Source organism: Phalangium opilio, unplaced genomic scaffold (assembly GCF_054372755.1).
Source record: "Phalangium opilio isolate 3A_F unplaced genomic scaffold, DU_Popi_V2 ptg000113l_1, whole genome shotgun sequence".
Taxonomy (NCBI): Eukaryota; Metazoa; Arthropoda; class Arachnida; order Opiliones; family Phalangiidae; genus Phalangium; species Phalangium opilio.
This window is the reverse complement of record NW_028324209.1, coordinates 1,079,237-1,104,498: the sequence shown is the minus strand read 5'-3', so window position 1 is coordinate 1,104,498 and position 25,262 is coordinate 1,079,237. Positions and strand designations below refer to the sequence as shown.

General features: G+C 37.6%; 5 protein-coding genes across 8 annotated transcripts; 3 read left to right on the top strand and 2 right to left on the bottom strand.

Moving 5' to 3' along the window:
* Positions 1-26: 26 nt before the first annotated feature.
* On the top strand, positions 27-4,547 carry LOC149623185 (ornithine decarboxylase-like). Its single transcript, XM_089853198.1, has 10 exons — positions 27-240; positions 301-481; positions 1,681-1,795; positions 1,862-1,938; positions 2,016-2,191; positions 2,557-2,694; positions 2,761-2,926; positions 2,994-3,141; positions 3,198-3,280; positions 4,151-4,547. Exons 2-10 carry the CDS (start codon positions 452-454, stop codon positions 4,424-4,426), a joined length of 1,209 nt encoding a protein of 402 aa, XP_089709324.1. The 5' UTR covers positions 27-240; positions 301-451; the 3' UTR covers positions 4,427-4,547.
* Positions 4,548-4,902: 355 nt separating this feature from the next.
* On the bottom strand, positions 4,903-7,784 carry LOC149623184 (uncharacterized). 3 transcript variants are annotated; one of them, XM_089853197.1, is made up of 3 exons: positions 7,145-7,784; positions 7,015-7,075; positions 4,903-6,782 (listed from the first exon to the last, which is right to left on the bottom strand). In XM_089853197.1, the coding sequence occupies exon 3, from the start codon at positions 6,744-6,746 to the stop codon at positions 5,388-5,390; it is 1,359 nt and encodes a 452-aa protein (XP_089709323.1). In that variant the 5' UTR covers positions 6,747-6,782; positions 7,015-7,075; positions 7,145-7,784; the 3' UTR covers positions 4,903-5,387. The 3 variants fall into 3 exon arrangements, with proteins under 3 accessions (XP_089709323.1, XP_089709322.1, XP_089709321.1); XM_089853196.1 differs by having other exon boundaries at positions 7,015-7,784; XM_089853195.1 differs by lacking the exon at positions 7,015-7,075 and having other exon boundaries at positions 7,145-7,782.
* Positions 7,785-8,114: 330 nt separating this feature from the next.
* LOC149623183 (uncharacterized) lies at positions 8,115-10,795 on the top strand. Its single transcript, XM_089853205.1, has 8 exons — positions 8,115-8,273; positions 8,935-8,982; positions 9,247-9,301; positions 9,428-9,517; positions 9,876-9,930; positions 10,000-10,066; positions 10,127-10,190; positions 10,289-10,795. Exons 1-8 carry the CDS (start codon positions 8,252-8,254, stop codon positions 10,407-10,409), a joined length of 522 nt encoding a protein of 173 aa, XP_089709331.1. The 5' UTR covers positions 8,115-8,251; the 3' UTR covers positions 10,410-10,795.
* Positions 10,780-19,883, bottom strand: Vps11 (vacuolar protein sorting 11). The gene is made up of 26 exons (XM_089853184.1): positions 19,316-19,883; positions 18,704-18,778; positions 18,474-18,647; positions 17,288-17,338; positions 17,144-17,206; positions 16,982-17,079; positions 16,649-16,892; positions 16,429-16,565; positions 16,013-16,074; positions 15,837-15,916; positions 15,640-15,719; positions 15,381-15,534; positions 15,085-15,231; positions 14,804-14,995; positions 14,632-14,737; positions 14,484-14,513; positions 14,296-14,399; positions 13,245-13,328; positions 12,939-12,989; positions 12,604-12,859; positions 12,396-12,481; positions 11,614-11,831; positions 11,493-11,555; positions 11,363-11,435; positions 11,129-11,300; positions 10,780-11,013 (listed from the first exon to the last, which is right to left on the bottom strand). The coding sequence occupies exons 1-25, from the start codon at positions 19,328-19,330 to the stop codon at positions 11,133-11,135; spliced, it is 2,811 nt and encodes a 936-aa protein (XP_089709310.1). The 5' UTR covers positions 19,331-19,883; the 3' UTR covers positions 10,780-11,013; positions 11,129-11,132.
* Positions 19,866-23,991, top strand: LOC149623181 (uncharacterized). 2 transcript variants are annotated; one of them, XM_089853203.1, is made up of 3 exons: positions 19,866-20,025; positions 20,682-20,838; positions 23,489-23,991. In XM_089853203.1, exons 1-3 carry the CDS (start codon positions 19,884-19,886, stop codon positions 23,934-23,936), a joined length of 747 nt encoding a protein of 248 aa, XP_089709329.1. In that variant the 5' UTR covers positions 19,866-19,883; the 3' UTR covers positions 23,937-23,991. The 2 variants fall into 2 exon arrangements, with proteins under 2 accessions (XP_089709329.1, XP_089709330.1); XM_089853204.1 differs by lacking the exon at positions 19,866-20,025 and adding an exon at positions 20,409-20,620.
* Positions 23,992-25,262: the final 1,271 nt, after the last annotated feature.

Sequence of the window (25,262 nt, the reverse complement as noted above, 5' to 3'; positions counted from 1 at the left end):
CTAGAGGAACTGAACCAAAGCACTTCTAATGAACCTTCCACTCCACTGTTACTGATATCAAATTAGGAAATTAAGGAATTGTAACTGGCATAAAGATAATACAACTTTCCGAAATATATACACGTTTAAGACTTTTGACTTTAAAACCAATAGTATACGCCCCTCCTGAACGTAATTACTATTCATTCTGGTAGCTTTAACGAAAAAAGGGCAGTCCAACTTAGGGGAATGGTGAGGGGGGTAAGTAATAATAACCTAATGATTGATGTTTTTGTTTTAAAGAGCATAAACGAGTTACAGGCAAAATGGCAATGTTCAATCACTTCTGGCGTCGACGTCACATGACGAGTGATTTACGATTTAATCGGTTGTTTCCAACTGACATGGCTATAAAATGAACATTCTGTCATAATCCTAAGCATTTCGCGCGGAGATCTCCGAACACAAAACAATGATGTCGCTCGAGCAGTCCCTCGTTCAGGTATGTTCTCATTGGAAATTCGCTTTAATGCTAAAAATATTAATTAAATTGGTACAAAATTCTTCTCGTAAAGCCCAGACCTTTCCGGGTTATCCCTGACCATTTTTAGCGATATTACCGCGCATTTCATGCCGTTTATCATAGCCCATTTGATAACGCCCGGCCCATATTTAGCATAGCTCGACGCGTCGTTTGATATTTCATCGTAGCGTTTAAATTTAAGGAAGTAGGATGTCTGAAAGTCTCTCTCAATTCTGATCCTCAAGTGAAAATAGTAAATTCTTAATTTACACATTGGGCCTAACATAAGTTCCGTTTAATTACCCGAGCTCAAGTTGATACCCGCGCGACCACTTGCTACCGATTTATAGTGGACAATTTGCCCAGTCATCTCTGTCCAATTATGAAAATATCCTCGAATTATTGTTAAAGTTAAATGCTCACTAAGAACGTTATTATTCTACTCCTGACGCCGTAAATATTAAATATTATCCTTCTATACATGGTTTAAAGTACACCGACTTAGTCGTTTAACTATACGGAATGTATACAATTTATTTTAATGATAACTGTAGTCTATCATTAAATATCTTAGAGACTCGGTCCTTTATTACGACTATATTCAATTGGTTATTTATTACCTCGCACTATAAAGTCCACCGGAAATGATTTCAAGTATCATAGTATAGCGCTACTGGAATTTGCCGCGCCACTTTTACGTTTGCGTAGACAAAAATAATTTTGCAATACATGATCGGTGGGGTTTTCAATGTGCTAAGATTGTACAGCACGGTCAGCGCCCAACAACGCGTTAAGGCGATACAGTGGCCCGCAAACATAACTGTATAAATAATATTAAACCCCAAACTATGCTAGGAGATATAGTGAAAGAATACGGTAAATAAAATTAAATCTGCTGAAGCAACATTACTGCTTTTGGGTATATTTTTGGCCGACATTTTCCAAGATGAAACCAGTTTGAATTTTAAAATCATTCGGAGATATTTCTTGGATGTTTCCCTATACAGATTTCGTAATCACTTTATTTAAATTTTCACCCTACCTTTATGAGTAACTTAACGTCCATTCTTTCACAACTAGTGTTCCGCTCTCTTGGTAAAGCGCAAAAGGGTTTTATTTGTTTAGTTTACGATAATCCGTAAATGGTCGGTCACTAAGAAATTTCTGGCGTTATGTAGGAACTGTATCAAACGCAAGAGAATGACGACCCATTCATAATCGGGGACCTCTCGAAAATTACTCAGAGATATAATCTTTGGAACAAGCATTTACCCGATATTGAAATGTTCTTTGGTCAGTAAAACTTAGCGAAGAACGTTTATTATTAACTTAGGTATAATAGCCTCGTTACTTTTTCAGCGGTCAAAGCGAACGATGACCCAGTCGTTTTAGAACATATTCGAAGTTTGGGTGCGAGTTTCGAATGTGCCAGCGAGGTACGTTTGTAGTTTTGACTGTTTGAAACATAAAAAGGTTTGGTACTTTCTTTACATTTTATCGCGGTGTAATTAAGGATGAAATCAAATACATCTTGGAGATGGGAGTATCCCCGAACAAAATCATGATGACGTCAACGCAGAAATTTCCTTCTCATATTAAAAGCGCGAAAAATATGGGAGTCGAAATGCTAGCCTTTGATTGCGAGGCTGAGTTGAGGAAAATTAAAACGTTCTATGATGGAAATCCCAAGTAAGTTTTAAATTTTAAATGTAAGAAGGGGTTTGGAAACACCACTTTAGAAAATAGTTGGACTAGTTTTAAAAAATTCACGAAGTTGAGGATTACTGCATGGTCCTCATTTATTTGAGATTCTATAGGAAATTTAAGAGGGGATCAGGCCTAAGGACCAGTTTAGTATTGTGAACGCTATGGGGGTCAATGGTCACAAGAACTAGTTTAAAAAAAATTTAAGTCACTAAGTGACGTCTATTGAAATTGAAACGGCATGGATCATTAGACAATAAGTATAAACACCAAGCTAGACAATCCCTTTCCGACAATGGGAAGTGTCACGCTTATCTATATCATGTTATATACGATGTAACGCAACTCAGGTTGATAATTCGCGTGTCGGCTCCGTTCGAGTCGTCATCCGTCGTGAACATGCGGAATAAATTCGGATGCAACGAGAAAGACGCGAAGAAACACATGCAAACGGCCCGAGATCTGGAAATGGATGTCTATGGAATCAGGTACGAATATTCTAAAACATACAATCATCCTGAATGACTTCTATAATTGATTGTCGCGTTGAGCAGTTTCCACGTTGGTCATTGTACGGAAAACCCCGAACCATTTGTGGCGGCCATTGAAATGGCAGCGCGTCTTTGTAAAATAGGCAAAGAGATGGGTCATTCTTTCGAACTCATTGACATCGGAGGAGGATTCCCAGGACCAAGTGGAACTGAACATATTTTCATTAAGGTCAGTAGTCAAAACTTCCTAGTTGATTCGATCATAACCCAATATACGGTCCTGTATTATACGACAGATTGCGGAAGGCATTTGTTCGGCGATTCAAACCAACTTGCCAAAAGAAGTCAGGATAGTGGCGGAACCAGGATTGTTCTTGGTTTGCGACGCTTTCGAGATGTACATGAAGGTCATCGGCGTTCGAAGACGCAGTCTCGATAAACAAGGTAACGATCGAAGCTAACGCGAGCTTAAATTAGACTAATTCGTATCTCGCATTCAGATGTGTTTTTAAACGCTGGAAACAACAGTTGCGCGAGCAGAGACAACTTCGAAATGCACAGCTCCGAACTTCATCTTCTAAGAGTGAGTTATCCTTCTAATCTGAACACGTTAAAAGCCCAACGAGTCCTCGAAAGAAGTAATAGTCGTTAGACGTCAAGCGCGAACGCCTAGAGACGCGAAAATTCCCCAACGTCGAACTTCTAGGAATGGCTGTAGTTATAGACTCGAGCAGTAGCGATTTAGCTAAACCAAATAAACGTTCGACGTTGACGTCTGAGCTATAGTTGATAACTCTTAGAAAGCTTTCGTTATACTTTTATGTTACCCCCCCCCCCCCCAATAGCAATTACGCAACATTAAATGCGCGAGGTTGACTTTTGAGCTATAACCCTTATCCCTCGTCATACGCGCTATAAAAACATTACGCGCGAGACAATCACGTAACTATTTCTCCGCGACGAGACGCGTATAAACGACGCCGCCAGATGGTTGTAATGGTTCACGGGTAGTTGAGCGGTTTTCAAAAGAGCGTTTTGGAATAAAGCGGTTCCCAAAACCGCGGTTGCTGTTTCAGCGTTTCTCAATACAGCGCTATTTCCCAAAACAGCGGTTGCTGTTTCCGCCCAAACTGTGATTGATAGGGAGGGAAATCTCTATTATATTAAGCATATAGGACAAAGAACAATATTAAGCAAAAAGGAGTAATGTTATATCGGAAGTAAATATAAAATATAATTTTTTGGAAAAGGCGTACTTTCGTACGCTCAAGATATAAACGCTGTAATCAAAATGCGCTAAAACGAGAAATGGCTATAATGGCAAACGCGTTTATGAAAAAGCCGTTTTCGACAATGCTGTTTTGATAACACGCCCAATCGATAGCATACCGGTTGGAATGACGCGACACTCGCTTAAATCTGTTTTCCAAGCTAATGTTCTTTGGTTATTTAGAATCCATTGAACAGACGACGCTCTTCGATATGCCTTAATATGAAGAAGTCTAATATCTGGGGTCCCTGTTCGGATCCTCGTGACTGGCTGACGGAAATGACGCTACCGGAGTTAAGATTGGGCAGCCAATTCAAGATGACCAACGTTGGAGGATACACGCTCAACAGAAGCAGCAACAAGTTTTGCGGATTTCCAAACCCTAAAGTCTTTTACTTGATGCCAAAAGATTCGAATGAAGACGAAGAAAACAACGAAATTAAAGCCATCGACGAGTAATTCTAATCGCACTTGCTTTTGGAATTTGGGGGTTAGGTTAACTCGGGCCCGGGTACCAACATTTTTCTCTTATTTATGTATAGAATTACTCACGCATTAAAATCTGCTTATTTGGTTTTAAGATGAATGTGATAATTCATTTCACGATCGCGTTGGTAAAGCCTAAAATGGTTCAAACAACTTGATTTTATTCGCCTTCAATGATAAAATATGCTCAAAAACGAAAGAACATATCACCGAAACATTCGTGTTGATTTTAAATAGATTTTTCACAGTTGCCAATATTAGGCCTTATAAACTGAAATCCACCATTTTCTCTTAAAAGCCGACCGGCGGGTTCTTCATTGGCTAAAGTTTCAGTCAAAATGGGCAAAAACGGATCTGTGATTTTGCTTTCATAAGGCCGTTGCAAAATTTTCGTCTTCTCTTCTTAGATCGAGCGTCAATTGAGGGGTGATTTGGCTTAGGAAACAACGTTGTTAAACATAACGAAGTTTTATTTATGACTTAGTTTTACACAATGAAATGAAAAAGGAACTTTTAAAAGGCTTGAAGTTGAAATTTAACTTAATTTCCTTGGACGGTTTATGGCTTCTTGAAACAACACGCATTAAGGCGGGTTATTTTTATCAGCGTAACTGAAGCTCGAGCTTGAGCTTCAAAGTCATAAACCACTGTTTGAATAAAAATGAAATGAAAAAGGAACAATAATGGCTTGAAGTTGAAATTAAACTTAATTTCCTTGGACGATTTGTGACTTCTTGAAAGAACGCGCATTAAGGCGGGTTATTTTTATCAGCGTAACTGAAGCTCGAGCTTGAGCTTCAAAGTCATAAACCATTGTTTGAATAAAAATGAAATGAAAAAGGAACAATAATGGCTTGAAGTTGAAATTTAACTTAATTTCCTTGGACGGTTTATGGCTTCTTGAAAGAACACGCATTAAGGCGGGTTATTTTTATCAGCGTAACTGAAGCTCGAGCTTGAGCTTCAAAGTCATAAACCACTGTTTGAATAAGAATAATCTATTTCTTGCCGCATTTAAAATAATGGCCAAGTAACTTATGTCCGTGGTTTTTGTGACGCAAATTTCAGTAGATTCTTTGGACGGCTTATTGGTGCTTTGACTTTCAATGGTTTCATCGGAGGACTTGATGTCTCGGCATGCATTTGGCGTATTGCCCTTTGACTTATGAAGAATATTTCTTTGGTTCAAATCCAGCTGACAATCGGAAGACGCGATCAAGCCATCCACTGAATCTTTGTTAGCGTGAATATCTGTAGTTGACTCGATATCCATTGGTTTTACGAGGTTTTGATCAGTACTTATTTGGGTTAAAGTGTCTTCACCCTCAAGAGTTTCTTTGACTGTATTTTTTGGCAAATTGAGTCGCTGTGAAAAAATTGTACTAGGGCTCTGTTTGTTTCCCTTATTGGAGTCTTGGTAATCAGAAATGCATGAAGTGATTCTTTCAACGTGCAACTGGGGTGGGTCTTTGTTATCAGGAGCCCGTCTCGTCAAAATGGCACGCAAGTGGGGTTTTGGAGCATCGTCTTCAAATATATTAAGGAACAACTGGGGTTTGTGAGTCAACTCGAGCTTCTCAAAGGCGTTTCCATTATTGGAGTCTTGGTAATCAGGAGCGGATCTCATGAAACTGATTGTTTTAAGTTGCGACTGGGGTGTGTGAGTTAACTTGGGCTTCTCAAAGGTGTTTCCATTATTGGAGTCTTGGTAATCAGGAGCGGATCTCATGAAACTGATTGTTTTAAGTTGCGACTGGGGTGTGTGAGTTAACTTGGGCTTCTTAAGGGCGTTATCATTATTGGAGTCTTGGTGATCAGGAGCCCATCTCTTCAAAATGACACGCAATTGGGGTTTTGGAGCATCAATGTCTTCAACTCTTTTAAGTTGCGACTGGGGTGGGTGAGTTAACTTGGGCTTCTCAAGGGCGTTATCATTATTGGAGTCTTGGTAATCAGGAGCGGATCTCATGAAACTGATTGTTTTAAGTTGCGACTGGGGTGTGTGAGTTAACTTGGGCTTCTTAAGGGCGTTATCATTATTGGAGTCTTGGTGATCAGGAGCCCATCTCTTCAAAATGACACGCAATTGGGGTTTTGGAGCATCAATGTCTTCAACTCTTTTAAGGAGCGACTGGGGTTGGTGAGTTAACTTGTGCCTCTTAAGGGCGTTTTCATAATAGGAAGAATAATCGCATTCCTCACAACCGATTCGATTTTTATTATTTCGTAGCGTTGAAAGGGTGACTTCTTGAGGGTGTTCCACCTCAGGGGTTTTGCGTGAAGCTTTCTTCATTGTCTTCAAAATGATTTTCTTTTAACTTTAACGTAACTACGCCATTCGTAATACAATTTTCAAAACCATGAATTAACGATTTAATTCTTGCGACTTATAAATTGCAGTTAAATTAAACTAATTTTTATTTGATTGGGATAATTATCGAAAGGTGGCCGATCAATAGAGAAGTATGTCATGCAATGAATGTAACAACCCCAGCAAGCTACCATGCAACAGTATAATACAATGTTATTTTGTTCATATGTTTAAAAAGCACATCACATACCGGTTTTCAACGAGAACTTTAGCTCTTTTTCAATAACCTAACTGTTAGTCTTTTATGTTCACTTTAAAAAATTTCGAACCACCACCTATATTTGACCATCCACACCATACTATCAATGAGAACTTCTTACCTGTAGAATCCTTAGCAAAAAGTGGCTTCCTTACGTTCAAGCTGGACTACGCAGCAGAAATATCCAGTGAGGGGAACAAAGGGAATTTGCTCGTAGCAGCAGTGCCGCACTAAGCAGACCAACGCAACTCTCCGATCTCGCTGTATTTTAGGCGGGAAAAAATTAAATCACGTGATCGACCGATCATGGGTAATTTTTCTTCCATAGCTAACTCGATCACGTCCGTGAGCGGGTGGGCAGTGGTTTTGGTAACTGATTATCGTCTGCTTCATGATTGAAAAATTTGAAATTGAGAGAACTACAGGGCAGGGCCGGAAATAAGAACAAATTCTTATAGGACATTTGTCCAGTGACAACTGACACCCCCTTTGACTGGAAAATTTATAGGCATTGTATACTGGAGTGTGCAAAAATAGTGTCGCATCTTCATAGTCAAGCTATCGAAACTTCGGAAATTTAATTGGTCAAAATGTCCAGTGATCCCTTAGTTTTGAAAAAAATTATGGGACATTTATAAATTTTTTTGGACAATGTCCAGTGTCCTGTGACTATTTCCGGCCTTGCTACAGGGCACAATTACCAAATGGCAGCGTCCAAGCCTTATTCTTTAATTTCTTTACTATATTTTCTTCCACGTTTAGAACTTGAGTTTCCAATTTAATTAAATAGTGTTGAAATTAAGCCAATTAAAGTTTCCATAAACAAAAATTAGCCTTTACGGAATACGGATATACTGTCACTGGACAAATGTCCTATAAGAATTTTTTCTTATTTCCGGCCCTGGGCGGCACCCAGGGCCGGAAATATTCCCCCATTCTCCATTCTCACTATTTTAGAAATTTAATTTATAGTGGGACCGGTAAAATAATAATTAATGCGAGGGTCACTGGTCCCAAGGACCAGTTTAATAATTCCAACATGAGGGGTCGCTGGTCCCGAGGACCACTTGCAAAATTCACCTTATTTCCAACCCTGCTGGGTGCTGCTGTCGTGAGTTGTCGTCTGCTCTACTTACAAGTAAGCCTTAGTCCTTCAACGCCTGAAATTGAAGTTTTTTTTAGTTTTGCGATATAACTAGTACCGATTCTTCGGTAAACAAAAAAGAAAATGGTGGAATCGAACGAAAAACGTAAAATTTTATATTTCTGCCGCATTTTCTTTAAAAGCACACTTAAATAGTCATTCACGTTTAAGCCAAACCCCTAATTAATTAAACAGCATTTCTCAGTCTTTGACTTTATTACGCTTGTGGGGAAAGATAACACAGATAATGCTCATTCCCTAAATTATTTTATGGATAAAGTTCAGATTTAAAACAAGTCTCGGCTGTGGTTTAGTTTAAACAAATGCCACTAGATGCTCACATATAGAGGGGTGGAGTTGACTGGCCCACTAAGCTTAGCAAAGGCCAGTTTTAGCTCCGCCCTCCTAGACCAGTTATGATTGGTTCCTGCCTTTGGCAAGGTAAAATAGGGACTTGGCAGTACTACGTCATGCAACGTCAGGCTACCTTCCACTAGTGCTAAAAAACATACCAGGAGGAGGGGCTTATATATCTTTCATTCTGTTAAAAAAAACATACCATAATGGCGCTGGGGGCGGAGTTAAGCCCGAATTGCCAAGTCCCTATTGGTGTATAGAAGATTAGCCAGCGTGTTAGGGGCGCGACAGGAGCCGACACTTCCTTTAACACCCTTTATCAAATAAACCTATAAGGGAGGGGTACTCTTGTTTTTGAGGAAGTTGTAATTTAAAGAAGACCGTAAACTGACCTAATTTTTAATCTATAGTTCTAAAGGAAATAAATTTACTTAAAATCAAAGGTGCTGAAATAGAAGGTACGTCACTAGAGGAATAAATACAAGAAATACAAAACATGGACTTTCAATATACCCTACATTTAGTAGAGACTGGTCTCTCTTGAAACAAAGATTAGCTAAAAATTGTTTCGAAACTCATATCTGATAGTAGATGGCGCAACAGTCGGCCTCAAAATAGTGAAATAACAAATATAAAAGAGGCCAATCCCTGTTAAGCGCAGTGTGTATCGGAAATCAATGTTAGAAGTCCATCAATCAGTTAAGTTCATAAATATTTTGTAGGAAATGTTGAAATCATAAAGGAAAAAACTATGGCAATAGCGGAAAAGACTCTAAGGTGCGAGAAAAGTGTAAAAAGAAACTAGTTTGAAGCAGCCCCAAATGAAAATAAATTTGACAATGACTGCTACTTTGCTATCCCTTTAATTTGAAATAAAAAAAATGATTTTTTTTTTCCTTGTAGCTTGCAAGCCAGAAACATTGAACTGAAAGAAAGAATGGATGAATACAAAGCCAACTCCATAAAACAGGCTGAAAAAGAATTACAAGAATTGTGAGTGTTCGGATAAATTACAACTACATATGGAAATAACACTCTATGGTGTAAACAGAAACTTTCGTCCCGTTTTTGGCGCCCTCCGATTCGCTATGGTCATATATTATATGATAGTTCCAAATTCGCCGCTACACCCTAGTGGCGCTGATCAGGCATAAGGATAATTGTCCCTTAAGAGTGGCGCCATCTATATCTGGCTAAAATCAAATTTCCCCCGTTTTGGTTTTAATTTTTTCCCCAGCTATATTTACACTGAGTTTATATTTAATTTGTACAAAACCTCAAATAATGATGGTCTTCAATAAATAAGGCCCAGGGTTTACCCTAATCTACAATAAAAGTATTCTTTCCTTAGAATGGAATTTGAAAATAAAATGAAGAATCTGACAGAATCATTGGCCGAAATAACCGTAAGACTCTACAGCCATCAAAGGGAAACGTATTTAGCGCAAAAATCCCTCTTTTTTCTTTAAATCTAGACTAAAGAACTGAGCGATAAAAAGCTCAAAGATAATGCTAAAATTATTGACGCTCAAAAAGCTAAAAGTTTGTGTTTAAGATTGTAGAAGATTGAGATTTCTTTAACTGATTCGCATTTGATCATAGTTTCGGAGCTCTCGAATTGTAAGCGATACAGTGAAATGTCTTTTGATGAACAAAGACATATCTTGTAAGTTACTAATACTGTAACTCTTTTAAGAGACAATGCGAGAATTTTTTTAGCGAGTGTCGTCTCAAAAAAAAAATGGTGTAATAAAATTGTTTCAGAGAAATGGTTCAACAAAAAGGAGTGGGTCTAATGAAATTGGTTGAATCACTCTCGAAGCAAAAGATGCAGTTGCTGAAACAAATACAAACCACGAATGCGGAAGATAAAACTCCAGAATAACTCACTCATTTTGAAAGGAGTCTCCGTTATGTCACAATATACTACTACTCAAACCTTAATAAGTTAATAGCTTTACACATTTACGAAGGGATCACATTTCAGTTTCCCTTTTTGTTCCAAGTGTTAAGGGCATTATTTTAAAATACTATAAGATTTTCTAGTCGACGTTCCAATTTCTTTTTTTTTTTTTTATTTTTGTTCTTGTGATATATTGTACAAAAATTGTACCCAAAGTGTTTACTTTCAGTTATGAGCTTAAAAAAGGGCATTAAACATTCCATATATTGTCTTAATTGTTAATACTTAACAAAACACGCGCGCCTACTCATTTTTGTCAATACTGTAACCACCGTTTAAAAAAAATAAACTATTTTTCAATCTTTAAACTGTTTTATGGAAATTTATTTATTCAATTATAATTTACCAATTTTAATTTTGGAAATTTAGTATTTTAATAAAAATTAATTGATTTTTAAATATAATTTAAATTTTGAATAGAAATAAATATTACAAGAATATTTGTTATATAGAGACACAACTTCGTCAAATCTCTTGACTTATTGCGGCAAAATCATATCGCCAAAGGAACGGTACGCCTTTGTGGCTACAATACATCAAACAAAATATATTTTAAAAACTATAGGTTCACCCTAAAACCAATTGTGATATTCGAAATGCGCGGCGGGTATAATTCTATAGCGTATATTAGAGATTAGTACCTGATTAGTTGAGTAGCATATCTCTCTGTCTGCTAACTGGAATGTCTCTTACACTGGCCACACTGGCTTTGCTGCCACTTGACGTACTATCGGTGATAATGGTCACTTTGCTGAAGACGCCCCTACCAAAATAATCGGCCACCACGGAAAAACCATCTTCCGCTCGTTCCAACTAATAATTAGAAGCAACTATGGTTACTTTAATACGAAGAAAATTGTATAAATAGGCGTTACTTGTTGATGGAATTCGTCATGTAGTTTACTGCCGGAACTTTGTTCCTGAGCCTTGATGATGTCCAACACCTTCCTGAAAAACAAAATTGATTTAATAACTAAAAATTAGAAATGAAGATTTTTCCGTTACCTATTTTCTGGTTGACACAACGGACATTCTTGATCACTCTCGGCGCTGTAGCTTTCAAAACATCTGTAAAATGATTCTCTTTAGGGTTAAAGGTCGCCTAAAACTACAGTTACTTAATTACTGGTTGTGATAGGAATGACCGCAGAGAAAATGAACGGAAGGAAGCTCGAGTTGATAATTACACGCGCTACACTTTGAGACTTTGAATATCTTAGCGCTGGTTCGAAGTTCTTCAATTTGGTGTCTCATTTCCATCGTTTCTTCTTTGTATTTGTTGATTAGATTTTCGTCGCTGCTAATCCTTTCATTCTCTTGTTGAAGATGTTTGATTAAATAGTCCTAGCATTATTCGTTCGTTATATTATTAATTGGACTAAAGCAATGGCGGATGGCGCGGTACTGGTTCGCGTTTTTAAGACTAATTAAATGCTTGTAACAAGAGAGGATTTATTTTTTTAATATTTTTCCTTTTATATTTAGAAAAAGGCCGCTCTTTTAAGGTATAATGTTACGCCATGGATTAACTAACGCTAGGGATAGTTCGTTCCCCCAAAAAGATAACGCATGCATGTTCCAAACGCCCCCTAGCAGCAGCTACTATCCCTAACAGGAACTAATAAGAAAATTGGACCAAATATCACGTGGTCTATGACGTCAAAATTGAAATACTGCCTAAATTGGGCAAAAACGATTTATTTTGCCGAGAGATGGCGCTATATCTACATCCGTTTTGGTCCAATAAATTGGGGGAATGAAGAGGGGAATCAAGGAATAATTCGGAACATTTAGTTGGCGATAGCAATACATGGGAAACCCAGTTAGTGAACAATCCCTAGTGTTAGTTAATCCATGGTTACGCTACACAAACTTTTCTTTCAAACTAAATTATTAGAAAAACCCTACCTTGATAACACCGAGAGTCGCGGTGGAACTTCTAGACATGATGTCAACAACCATGATAGGCGGTAAGAGCTTCTTCTTTTCAATCTGTCAATATCTCCGTTAAGAAATAAATAAGTTAAACCACCGTTCCCCTCCTCTCCCCAAAATTTTTTTTTACTATCTATTCTCAAGACGCGTATTGCGTATTACGTTAAACCTGAAAGGATATCACTTAGAACCTTGGAGAGATGATGTTTTTGACTTTCCTCGGCTTTGGAAAAATACCAGAGTGCTTGAACCCAGAGATTTGGATCTTTACAACCAAAACGATCGCACGTTCCAATTACATTCTCGTCATCCATTTGATCAACGTAATACGAGAGAATCTGTTGATACAATTCCGCCTTTTCGTACAAATGCAAGATACCCGCTTTGAAATTGTTCATCTTGCACAAAACTAACGCTCCTTCCACGTCAAAACGAGACTAACGTAAAGATTGTACAATAATACGTATGCATATATGTAAAAAATTATAAAAACGGATGGTATAAAATTGGCGGTACCTCTGAATTCTTAAGCATTGCCATAATTTTTGTTTCCAGTTGATCTTTTGTCTTTTAGAATGAAGTTATTTTTAGTTTTTTACTAAACAAAGTCGGGGTAACAGTAGCAGAGCGCGAGTCACGTGGTGACTTTAATCCTGAACTCCGGGTTTAGCTTGGCAAAGGTTAGGGGGTCGGATTTATAAACCTAGCCCACAAATGTCTCCCGCCTTCGCCAAGCCAAAACTGCAGTTCGTAAGGAAAGTCACCTGGTAGGGGATCGAGCAACGTGACCCGCGTTATGCTTTAAGATAAGATGTTACGTACAGCTGAATCATTTGCGTGTTTGTAAGCCTGAAGATAGAGTTCCAAAAGAGTATTGCACAACAGACTAGGAGCCCCTTCCTGAACCTACGAAAAAATAACAACAAAGTGGTTGACTTGACTCACAAATTACATATGGTAAAACAACTAGGGTCCAAGAGCCTCATTCTATTTCTTAATGATGGACATACTGATGTTAAGTTCTAAATGAAATAGTGAACAATCTAGGACATGCCTTAAACGAAAAAAAACCATCCACTGTTTTACAGGCGGCTATTATTGCCAGGGGTGTGCGAGTACTCGTTAAGTTCGAGTACTCGACTCGATACTCGATAACAACACATTGAGATACTCGAGACAGATTCAAGTAGCTTTTTAACATCTTAAATACTCGACAAATACTCGAGTCCGAGGCTTACAACTATAGCAGACGATGAGTTCATGATCATTTATTTTGAAAATCACCTGTTCAATGTTTAATTGATCACTAACAATCTTTTTGAACTAGTTTGTTATTAGATAATTGAACATCTTCGTTATTTTCAAGAAATTTACAAAATCGCTACTCGACAAGTCAATATTTGAGACTCCATAATTACTCGAAAGAACCAAAATTTGACCTATCTAAATACTCGATACTCGAAAGTATTTTTGAGACTCGGCTCAATACTCGATAAGAAATTAGTTTCGATACTCGGACTCGGCTCGAAACCAAAAAAACGGGACTCGCACACCACTGATTATTGCTCCCCACTTGTGAGAAAAATTCGCGATAGCGGAACTACGTCGTATTAGGGACAGAATTAAAGGTCACGGAAGAGTAAGGTTATCTACGGCGGCATACACGAAACAGTGAATGGCTGTTAGAACTTCACTTGGTTGTTGGCGTATTTAAATTTAACAAGAGGGTCCATGGCAGATTAACGTTTTGCGCAACCTTAAATTATTACATAAATAATACATAATTATCCAACTTCGGGGAAGGGAAGCATCTCTTTCGAATAAAGAAGAAAAAAATGTATAACATAAAACTCTAGATTATACAGCTATTTACCTGCACCATATACTCCAGGAATTCCATGAGTTTCGAAGAATTATTAACAAAAATATGAATGAATTCTTCAACGCGAGCTTTCATGGCCATTGGAGGAGGGCAACCTGAAGAGTTTTACGACAAAATTAAATACTCAAAGTGCACATGTGGCGCTATCTGTCATTCACTTTGAAAGATTAAATTCTTACCCGTTAGCATATTTTCATTCACAAGGGGAACTAATTTATAGAGAAAAAGAAAAAAATTAATTTTGAAGTGACAGCGGCCCCTACTAACTAAAGTCAATATTTTAAGGGAATTTTTTTTAATTTGCAAGAATTTGAAATGACATGTTACCGTTATTTGGTTTGTAATCAGTGCAGAGTTTTTTGAGGAACGCGGTTGTTTCTTCAGGCACAAAAGATATCAACGTTTTGCCATATAGTTTCATGTTGTTCTCTGCCTGTTGTAAAAAAAAACCAATAAAAGGTCAATGACGTAACGGTTAGGGTACAGAGATTTATTTGACCTCGTAAAAGTCCAGCTTTCCAATATAGTCGAGCGCTTTAAGGTAATCTTTCTGATTTTCAATTTGAATTTTCAGGTACCATTCATACTGATTGTGTTTTTCCGCCAAGTAGAGGGCGTGGCTGAAATACCCAGCTTGCCGACAAACTTTGATCGCAATTTCAACGTCAAAATCAACCTCGAGCTCTTTCGTCTATTCGAGAAGATTCAAGGAAAAAAAAAACAAACATTCTGACAACTATTCATAAGCCAAAACTCAAATCAGCAGAAGGCATTACTGACCATGACAAATTCATCGAGCTTGGTGTTATCTTTCAGTTTTGTATAACAGTTCAGCAATAAAGTGGTGTGATCTTCCGTTGCCAAACCCTTTTTATGCAACGCTTGTAGATAAGCCGTCAAATTATGGATTCGTTGCGCGTCCAAAAACTATAATCATACAAATATAATCACGTCAAATCTTTTCAGTGCACCAAAATGTTGGACGTTAATCATGTTATCAATTGGGGTGTGCGTCTAGCTGTTACATTTTTCCCACTCTAAAACTTACGTAACATAACAAATTTTAAGTTAGTTACCTTTCTGATGACGTATGAAGCATCTAGTTTGCCAATGGTCTTCATAAACTGTATGATGGCTCCGTCATGGTCCCCTTTACTGTAGAGATGGTCCCCGTATTGACGAAAAATGTCCGCCAATCCCTCCTCGTCGTAATGTTGACTTCGAGCGAGACTTTAGTCACAAGAAAACAATAACAATACTAGTTACTAATATTGATTACTAAAAGCTAAAATCGGCAGACAACAAGTCGATACCAAAATTTTAACGTATACAAACCTGATGGCGAGTGAATACTGATTTTTTCTGAAGAGCATATCTAATTTACTCTGCGTGTCCTTTTCTTGAAGATTAAAAAGCTAAAAATTCATTAAGTAGCGGTTAATAAGACCTTTCCTGGAAAAATAGTACTAGTCTATATTGATGTACCGCCACGTCGCGCGCTTAATGACTAGTACTATTGAGCGTAAACTAACTTTTCCATCTTGGGTGAGAATATATAACGTTCCCCATTCAGACATTACTTCCAGAACACCAGGAATAGAAACGGAATACGCTAAAAAAAATAAATTTCATTCCTTACGCGCGAAATCTTAAAGTAAGCCCAGCGAAAGTTTGCCAAAGGGGCATTAAAATAGATTTGATTATATACCAATAAATTTATTTTGAATGTCATATAGAGTCACAATGTTCATGTCTAGCTGAGATCCAGACCTGAAAGAAGGAAAGGTCAAACAAAGGGAGCGGCTCCTGATTTGATATTTAAACTGTTGAGGAGTGCGGTTAACCATTTCAATCAAATAATTCGATCGAACACCAAACCAAATAATACGATCTGGTATTCAATATGCGAATATTAAGGTTAAAGATTCGCGAATACTAGAGTTAACTGTTCGCGAATACTAGAGTTAACTGTTCGCGAATAATCGGGTAGTAAAAAATTACCAAGGCCTAACTATTCGGTATTCAATTTGGAATAAACTATAAGTTTTTTGCTATTTAGTAACCGGTTTGATACTCGAAAAGTGGTGTTCGCACGCCTCTAATTTTAAACAGTCGAGGTCTTACACAGAGCGCGCTTGCGCTGTTGGTTTCTCGTTTTTGCCCACAACAACGAGATATCCCTTAAACCAATGGACCATGATCTTCTCGCCCTCAAACGCTAAACATGGTCCTCGACTATCAGGTTGATAAAAGTATATCGCCTGCAACAGAATTAAAACACGAAACAGATCGTAACGCCAATATTCCTGACGCGAATTCATTGATAACTGTAAAGTTAAATTACATCTTCTCTGGCCACGACAAAGGGGTTGTCGTGTTTGGCATCGCTGATTGTAGAGCATCGAGGAGGACAACCAAATTTATCCAGAAGAATTAGACTGTCAAGTTCCTTCTCTTTAACGGAGACATTCAAGGAACAAATGTTGGTAGATGTCGCCACAAAGAGGAAGATGTGTTTGCCAATGTTACGCAGACCCAAACCAGTAATAGACGAGTCGCTCACTTTCAAAATTTGTTGCTTACTATGCCTGAAGTCACGTTTAAATTAAATCTAATTAGTATTGTATGGCATTTTTTGATAAGACACCATTATGACGTCACAAGCAACGATATATACCGTTCACGCGTAATATCTCCTCTAAGAAGAAGGATTGTTCCATCTTCGTAACCAACAACCAAAAGAGACATGTTTTCGTGAACCACCAAAGCACTTGCCTGAAAACAGATTATCAGACTGGTTTGAGGACACTACATCTCAGATTTCCTTTTAGTTGCTCACCGTTTTTATGTTGACCGTTGAAGTTAGAGTTCTGAGACATAACATGTTCCCACTACGATCAAACTACAGAAACGCGATAACCAAAAATATAACGGCTACCAATCTTAATAAAACTATTCCTAGTGAGAAAGAAAAATAATTTACTTTTTCCAAATTCCAAACTTTGAGAATGGATCTACCACCAGGGTCTTCCATCTACAATAATAACAAATCACATTAAAGGGGCTACCGGCGCTGTTGGGGTGAAGTCCGCCCTTAGTTCAGGAGGATAACACCCAGCTCTTTGGCCGTAAGGAATGGCGCCACCGTCGCAGTGGGCGGGTAAGCAATATGCTAACCAACAGTTTGACCCCCCCCCCTTTCACCCCAACAGCTCCGGCCAGCCCTTTTAAGATAGATCACACACGGAGTTCGTTTTCGTCTAAATTTGTTCGCAGGATGACTCTAAATACTCTTGGACTTATTCGCGATGCAGCTTGCAAGGCTTAACGAGAGTATTTTAACTAACAACTTCATAGTGGGGATGACACCGATTTTTGAGGATAGAATGTTTTATAATCCCCCTGAAAGCTGTAAATCCGTCTAGGATTATTCGCGATGCCGATTGCAAGGCTTAGCAAGAGTACTTAAACTAACAAGAATAACCACCGCATATCAATACAGGGTTTCTTCTCCTTTCTCAGTTTTGACTTCAGAATGTTTTATAATCTCTCTGAAAGCTGTAAGTGTGTCTAGGATTATTCGCGACGCCGCTTACAAGGCTTAGCAATTAAGAATATTTTAACTAACACAACCATTTAAAACTACAAAGCTTTCCTTCTCTTTTCTCAGTTTTAACTTCATTGCTAGCTGGGATTCCAACAGATTGTGCGCGTACTTTAACCTCAGTTACTTACTACATAATGGCACCTAACGCCATCTGCTGATTCAAACACAAAGTTTTTTCAGTTCAAAATAATAACAAATATAAAAATAAACTGTGTATGAATTGCTAGCTGCAATGCGAAGAAATAAGGATAGGTAACCGCATCATTAGAACATGGTGATTTCTGCTACTGATCATTGGAACAAAAGTAGAAAAATGCTCAGTGCTTAAAGCACATGTCGCCTCCTGTGGCTGATCTTCTACACAAAAATTTTCCCTTTCCAAAGGCAGGAGCCAATCAGAACTCGTCAATGAGGGCGGAGCTAAAATTAGCCTTCGCTACAATTAGCTTAGAGGATCAATCAACTCCACCCCTCGATTATGGGAGCACCTAGTGGCATTTCTTTAAACTAAACCTGAGAAGAGACTCGCTTCAAAGATACACTGAAAGATAAAATAAATTACTCCTAGTGTGATCAGAATTGGATCTTGTCTCATTTGTTGAATGTGTGTGGTTTGGACATCGTAAGCTTTAAAGGATGACATGCTCAATTGCCGGTTCAGGCAATGAACCATTCCCTCGGAATCACCCAGCACAATATGACCACGTCCACTCGAAGTACATGTCACGTTTATATCCTACAATAAGAACACAGTCAAATTGTGACTTGTCAAAACTCGTGAAAAACAATTACCTTCAGTTTTTCATAACCTTCATTGGCTTCGTGATCTTTGACCAATTCCTTGTCGAAAAAGAAAAACTTGCGCCACTAAAGATAAATTCGACTTATTAAAACTTCTTGGTAGGTAGAAACAGGGAGAATATCTCAAAGACACGCTCGGAACTCGGAGAAATAAGCTACATAAGGGTAGGCGTAGCCAAGTCATGTTTTTTCTTTTTGCTTTAGAAATCCTAATGATAGCCCAAGAAAAGGTGGTAGCATTGCCGTAAAATTACACCTTTAGAAGTTTTCAACAATACTAGATTTATAGTTTCAATTAAACCGTTTTAAACACCAATTTCCTACTTAAGCCGCGTTAACACGAGACACTTTGGAACCGTTTTCAACCGTTTTGGAAAGGCCTAACACCTTTTGAAAAATAATATTTGCATTTCCTCGTGAAATATCTCTGGTTTTAACAGCGTAATATTATTTTTGAACATTCCATAACGGTTTAAAACGGTTTCAAAGTGTCTCGTGCAAACGCGGCTTAAGTTTGTCGCTCTGCGCTGTGTTTAATTATTTCCCTGGAATTTTCTTGACAACTTAAAAACTATCAATTTAAATAAAGTAAACGTTTCTTACTTGTAAGAAAGCCATTCTTCATTAATTGATTAATTTATTCCCTTAAAATGAGTTGACAATTAAAATTAACACTCAAATGTCACAAGTTCGCAATCATACTCTCGGTGTAAACACCAGATTTGCAAAACTTGCCCCCAATAAATACCGTCTGTTCAAGGTTCTGCAATGATTTTCCCATCAACTACAATGGAGGATTTACGACAGTAGTAGCAAACGTATATTGATAAAAAACAAAAGTTTCCAGTTCCCGACTTGGGCTACAGAGGAACCTTTGGCTTTATCTATGAACTTTTGATAAAAACGATTTATCGATACACTATGTACATTGTAACCAATTTTAAATAAACGATGGAACATAATATTATTTTAATATAAATAATTCCTTATTCAGCAGGCATAATTCAACTCGGAGTTATTTAAATGGGCTCGTTATTCTTTGAACTGCAATTAGACTTAATGAATAAAATAATTTTAAAGAGAACGACAACTAAAAGATAATTCGTCTAATTATAATTATAATTCTTATTATTATTCTTATTATTGATGCTCTCTTAAAAGTCTATAAATAATGGTATTACCCGGTTTTTTCTTATCATTAAGGATCGAAGCAGCACTTAAGATGAGTCGATTGACGTACACCATTCTATCCTTCTTCCAACTTTGTGTAATTTTACATAATGTTTCCTCAGCACCCACACGGACAAATGAAAGTAAGTAGTTTCTCGAGAATTCTATAAACGTCTAGTTTACATAGGCGATAATAAGCTAAGGCAACAGTTCTTTAACTATTAGCCAAAGCGAAACAGCTAATTAATTGTTGATAAGAATTAAAAATATATTTTGTCCATTCGTGTCACTGAATTTGAAATCTGACGGAATGAAGACTTAGTAGGGTCATAGTTGTCTACAAATTACTATCCTAATAACCCTATAATGCGTAAGTACGGGCTTATAGTATCGGTATTGCGCATCTTCTTTAGTCCCCCCTCTAATCCGAACAGAATAGAGCCACGCCTCTCCTCGGTCACGTGCCTATGACGTTTTTCAAATAATGTTTACCCACCCGCCGATGCCTTCTTTGGAATTCCTAGGTTCAAAGATGGTCCTCTACCCATGCTGAGGCGCGTGTCATTAATACGAAACTTACCATCTTTGTTTCTGTTAGAAACGCGTTGTTTGACAACGTTTAGCTTGCAAAACGTCACAATTCAAGGATGATTATGTGCAGAGTGCAAATAGGGTGTAATAAAATTAAAAATCATGGATATAATGAAGAACTGCGCGCGAATTATACTCTTGGGGAATGTAAGGTTTAAATACAGATCCGTAGTAGTAAGGTAGTGGGTATCGTTGTTTGTGTTTTCAGGTAAAGACGAGGAATGGTCTGTAGGTCACCGACTGGTCAAGAGAAATTTGAGACCAGATGGTCCGTTCCTCGCCTTAGGGGAGAAAGACGCTAAAGAATTCCTGTCGAAAAATCCAGAATTTCAAAACCAATTTAAACCGGACTCCCAAGTAATAATGTAAGTAATACGAGAAGTTAGTCGAATTTTCTTCGTTAAGTTGATAATATAAATAGCGCTTCCTCAAACATATTTTTTGGCGTTAACCCTTGGGAACTGTACTACAGCGTTGCTGACTTTCAGGACACTTATATTAATTTTCGGGCCGGCATTTTAAAAGATGGAAGAGAAGGGCGTGTGTTAGTTTACCCTAAACGTTGTTTAAAATTAAGTCCGTCTATGGGATATAAATATCAACCAGTATACTAAATATTAACAGAAGGGGATAATAGATGAAGGATGACACTCTCTATCATCCTAATACTTTAGTTACGTAACGCTATTCTTCCCAGGTCCATGCACCTTTTTGTTTGATCTCCCTCTCATCAAACTTCAGATGGGCATCGCGCCGTGCTAGGGTGAATTCTATAATTGTTTGGCACTAAATCCCCAGTAATCAACCCACAAATCTTGATTGTCTTGACGTGGGACAAAAATCCACAAGCGCATGCGTCTTACCAAATAGTTAAACGCTAATAGAGCAATGATGAGGGAACTATTTATCGCGTGTGTGATTCGGTTTAGTAACCTTGCTCCGAATGATCCGATGATTTGGAAGAATGACGTTACATTTACACCACTTTGTGGTACACTTATCTCGAAAAGAATTATTATATACTTCTGATAATTACAGAAGGGGATAAGAGAAGTATTATATACTTCTGATATTAATGAAATCGGTTGAAACGTACAATCAACGTAATTCCGTCTATGCTTCTTCTACATTTCTGGATGGCTTCCATTTTAAAAGCTAAAAGCAAATTCATTAACGTATTCTTAGGTCGTACCTTCTTCAGTCAGGGCTTTTATATGAACTATAGCAGCATTATGACCCAGAGTTGGCCGTCAGAAGTACTTTTGTTAATATTCACGCTGGCATTTTAAAAGAAATCTGTAGAAAAGTACGGAGCTTAAGTAAAAGTTCAGGTAACATAACATTATACCTTAAAAGAACGGCTTTTTCTAAAATTAAAAGGAAAAATATAACAAAAATAAATGATCTGTTATTACAAAATAGTTTAGTGGCGTCTGCTAAATCGAACCGATTACCCCTACCTTACCCTTACCTATCTCAGCCTGTGAGAAAGGGACGCTTTTGAAGGCGCACGATCATGAGAAAATGCGCGGTAGGGACTGGGCTATCGGAAGCCGCGCTTCTTACGGTCATTCCATCTATTGCAGATGCGTACCAAAAAGTGATGACCAAAAGAGCCTGCTCAATATAGCGGTGAAGATTTTGCAACTCGAGCGTCTTATAGAACTTTTCTGTAACAACGTCAAAATTGTGGATAAAATTGAGATATTGACTTTTAAGGGAGAAACAACGAACAATTACTCGATCGATACAAACTCTCGGGTTTACAACACCCAGAGTAATGGCAACGTATTCAGCAAAATCAAATTCTGGTTCAAATATTTTCAACAATTAAAAAAAGGAAATTAAGAAGTTAATCAGTGATATCATAAGTTCATAAGATATGTTCCATAAGTTTGTCACTGGCTACTAGTACTGACTCGCTTGTCACGAAGTGACTAGATCATAGATTCGAGGTAAAGCGACGCTTGGTGAGGCGCTGTTAAGCTTAGTACAGACTACATAGGACGATGGACTGTAGAACCGAGTGTAGTCAATTCTGGCGTCGTTATTATTACTAAGTATAGGAAGTGTCATACTTGTGGAACATATCTTATAAGCTTATGGGTATATAAAATGTAAAATACGCTTTATGATATTAAAGAAGTACTTAATTAGATATTCGCATCACTTAGCCGTAATCGCTGTTCCCAAACGCGCAACCGCGATTCATATTGCTTTTTCGTTCATGAAGGGTTAACGCCAAAGACTCTAGTCCCATAAAATTAAGAATTATAATGTATTGATGTGTTTGACATCAGTAAGTGAAAACTTTTGCCGTTCTCAATAACAGTAGTGTACGGGATGAGGTAGTGTGTGACGTAAAGGTGTGATAAAAATTTAGCAAAAGGACAATTCGTAATAACAGAAGTAAGATAAGGGACTAGAAGTAAAGAGCTCTAGAAATTGGTATTAGATCCTGGCACTAGTGAACAAATTTGAGGATTTTATGCCGCTTCCATCGCGCCTACACTAGAGAGAAAAAAATTGGTTGAGTTCCAAAAATATTTCCTACCCCCCCTCCCCCTCCCCTCAACCTAAAGCCGCGGAACTCGGACGAAGCAGGTGCTTGAATCTAGTTCGGCCGTCTACCGCCACGAGCGTCTCACGTTTTGGAGGGAAAATTCAGAAACCGCTACCAGAGGGACAACCGTTGGTGCCTTATCAAGAATATTCACTTTCGCCAAGTGATGAATTTGGTTACCTCGATACTTCTAGTCCCTTATCCTACTTCTGGTAATAATAACAAACATAAAAAAAATTCCACTCGTAATCGTAACTTCTATTCTACGTTTCGAATGAACTGTTGCGCAAAGCCGCCTTGCTTCCTATTTTTTCAAATTATTACATGGCAGACAATAAACCTATTAACCCGCGCATCCTAAATGTTTTAAATAAATTTGGGAGTATTGGAGATACGGAAAAAAGTTAGTAAGACATTCTCACTTGCGGGGACCTTACCTTATGTTGTTGCAGATGCCAACCGGAACAGGGCGGTCAAAAGGGAATGTTGAATATTGTGGGAAAGTTATTGAATGATGAACGCCTTATAGAACTCTTCTGTAACAACGTTAAAATTCTCGATAAAGTTGAAATATTAAAGTATAAGGGTGGTACTACCAACACGTATACAATAGGAGCGAGAAGTTTGGATCCAGAAACAAGTTCTTGGGTTTACACCAACAGAAAGGCGGGAAAGAGCTTGGACAAAATTAAAAGCTTGTTCAAGAAGAACGGCGACGATTTCAAAATTAAAGATTGGATTGATAAGAAAGGCCAAGATATTAAAAATAAAGACTGGATTGACACAAAAGGCAAAGATTTCAAAATTAAGGACTGGATTCACAAAAAAGGCAACGATTTCAAATTTAAAATCGAGGATCTGAAACGAAAATTAGATAATAAGAAGAAACGTATTGAGTAAGTTCGTAATAATTTCAAATATAAACCAATGTAAAAGTGAAAATAAAAATCTTGTAGACTTCTAGCTCATTATCGTACAAATTTGTATACAAAACAATTTTATCAGTACACACTTCCCAAAGACAAACTGATAGTAGGACTTTACAAGGTTACACGTTACACCAAATCCCGTAGAGATTAAGTAGTTCCTGACTATTCAATGTTGAAAAGATATTAATAGATCCCTTTCTAAAGTCTTGTTGTTTTAAGACGGAGCATCCAGTATGTGGACAATACCATAACCGCATCATGGTGAAATAAGTCTAGACCCTTGGTTTATTTGTGCAAAAAGATTACGAAATATTTATTATTGATTAGTAGACATTTAAATGGAAATCACATTATAATGTATACAATACTTCGGATTTAGTTTCGTATAATCTCGACAAGGTTAACCTAAAGAGGTCAGGTTATATCTAATTTTTAGTAGTTTTCAAATATATCAAATTTGAATAGCGCATTAGTAATTTAGTAGCATTGGTTTTATTAGTCAATTATTTGTTTAGGAACGATACATACCACCCAATATCCATCGTCTGCTGAAATTTTCCCCTAAATTTGGGGGGTTTTTAACATTTCAAATTTTATAACTTTTAGGGCAAATTTCAAATTTCCTCGCATATAGGCCTATTTCTTTGACCTTTGCGGGATTTTTACTGAACTTTCGCAACCATGGATAGTCAATCTAAGCAGACAACGGTAAACTCGTCATTTTGAAGTTGTTCTTTAATTACGACACTAGGAATATGTTCAGTGGAGTTCTGTCGAAAACATTTCGCGATTAGGAATAGCCAAAGCATAGATAATATTATCTATGGCCAAAGGGAGAAGCCAAAGAGCTGATGGCGGGAATTTAATACCCACTTTAGGTTAACCTTCGCGCTAAGCCTAAAAATTACTTAACACACCAACACGCAACACGTCTAATATTAAGTGCGAGATTGTGAAAGAACAAATCGGAAAATTTTAAGACGATTTCAAATCTGTTTTGGAACACGAAGACGTATTAATTAAAAATTAGGCACGAAAAGCTAACCCTAATGTAAAGATGGCGGTCAAAATCACGCTAAAAGCTCTCGGTTCAATGGCAACGCCTCCATTGCATAAATCGTCTTTGCAACAATGGTATTCCTCCTCGTGAGAGTTTTCTGAAAAATAAAGAAACTTTAGAGAAGAGAACGTCTTTTTAATGGCGCAAATGCTAGTATTTGGCGAGTAGCGAATCTTCGCAATGTCCGTCAAGGTATTATTATCTCATTCTGGCCCGATTGCTCTTGAGTACAGAAAT

Coding starts and splice junctions, on each gene's coding strand:
- LOC149623185 (XM_089853198.1), top strand. CDS start 452: ATGATGTCGCTCGAGCAGTCCCTCGTTCAG. Junction 1,796..1,861: donor CGATATTGAAATGTTCTTTG/GTCAGTAAAACT, acceptor TTACTTTTTCAG/CGGTCAAAGCGAACGATGAC. Junction 2,192..2,556: donor TTCTATGATGGAAATCCCAA/GTAAGTTTTAAA, acceptor AACGCAACTCAG/GTTGATAATTCGCGTGTCGG.
- LOC149623184 (XM_089853196.1), bottom strand. CDS start 6,746: ATGAAGAAAGCTTCACGCAAAACCCCTGAGGTGGAACACCCTCAAGAA.
- LOC149623183 (XM_089853205.1), top strand. CDS start 8,252: ATGGTGGAATCGAACGAAAAAC. Junction 10,067..10,126: donor TGACGCTCAAAAAGCTAAAA/GTTTGTGTTTAA, acceptor ATTTGATCATAG/TTTCGGAGCTCTCGAATTGT. Junction 10,191..10,288: donor GATGAACAAAGACATATCTT/GTAAGTTACTAA, acceptor AAATTGTTTCAG/AGAAATGGTTCAACAAAAAG.
- Vps11 (XM_089853184.1), bottom strand. Junction 17,080..17,143: donor CAACGGTCAACATAAAAACG/GTGAGCAACTAA, acceptor ATCTGTTTTCAG/GCAAGTGCTTTGGTGGTTCA. Junction 11,832..12,395: donor CGACTCTCGGTGTTATCAAG/GTAGGGTTTTTC, acceptor GAATAATGCTAG/GACTATTTAATCAAACATCT.
- LOC149623181 (XM_089853203.1), top strand. CDS start 19,884: ATGGTATTACCCGGTTTTTTCTTATCATTAAGGATCGAAGCAGCACTT. Junction 20,026..20,681: donor ACCCACACGGACAAATGAAA/GTAAGTAGTTTC, acceptor TTGTGTTTTCAG/GTAAAGACGAGGAATGGTCT. Junction 20,839..23,488: donor CCGGACTCCCAAGTAATAAT/GTAAGTAATACG, acceptor ATGTTGTTGCAG/ATGCCAACCGGAACAGGGCG.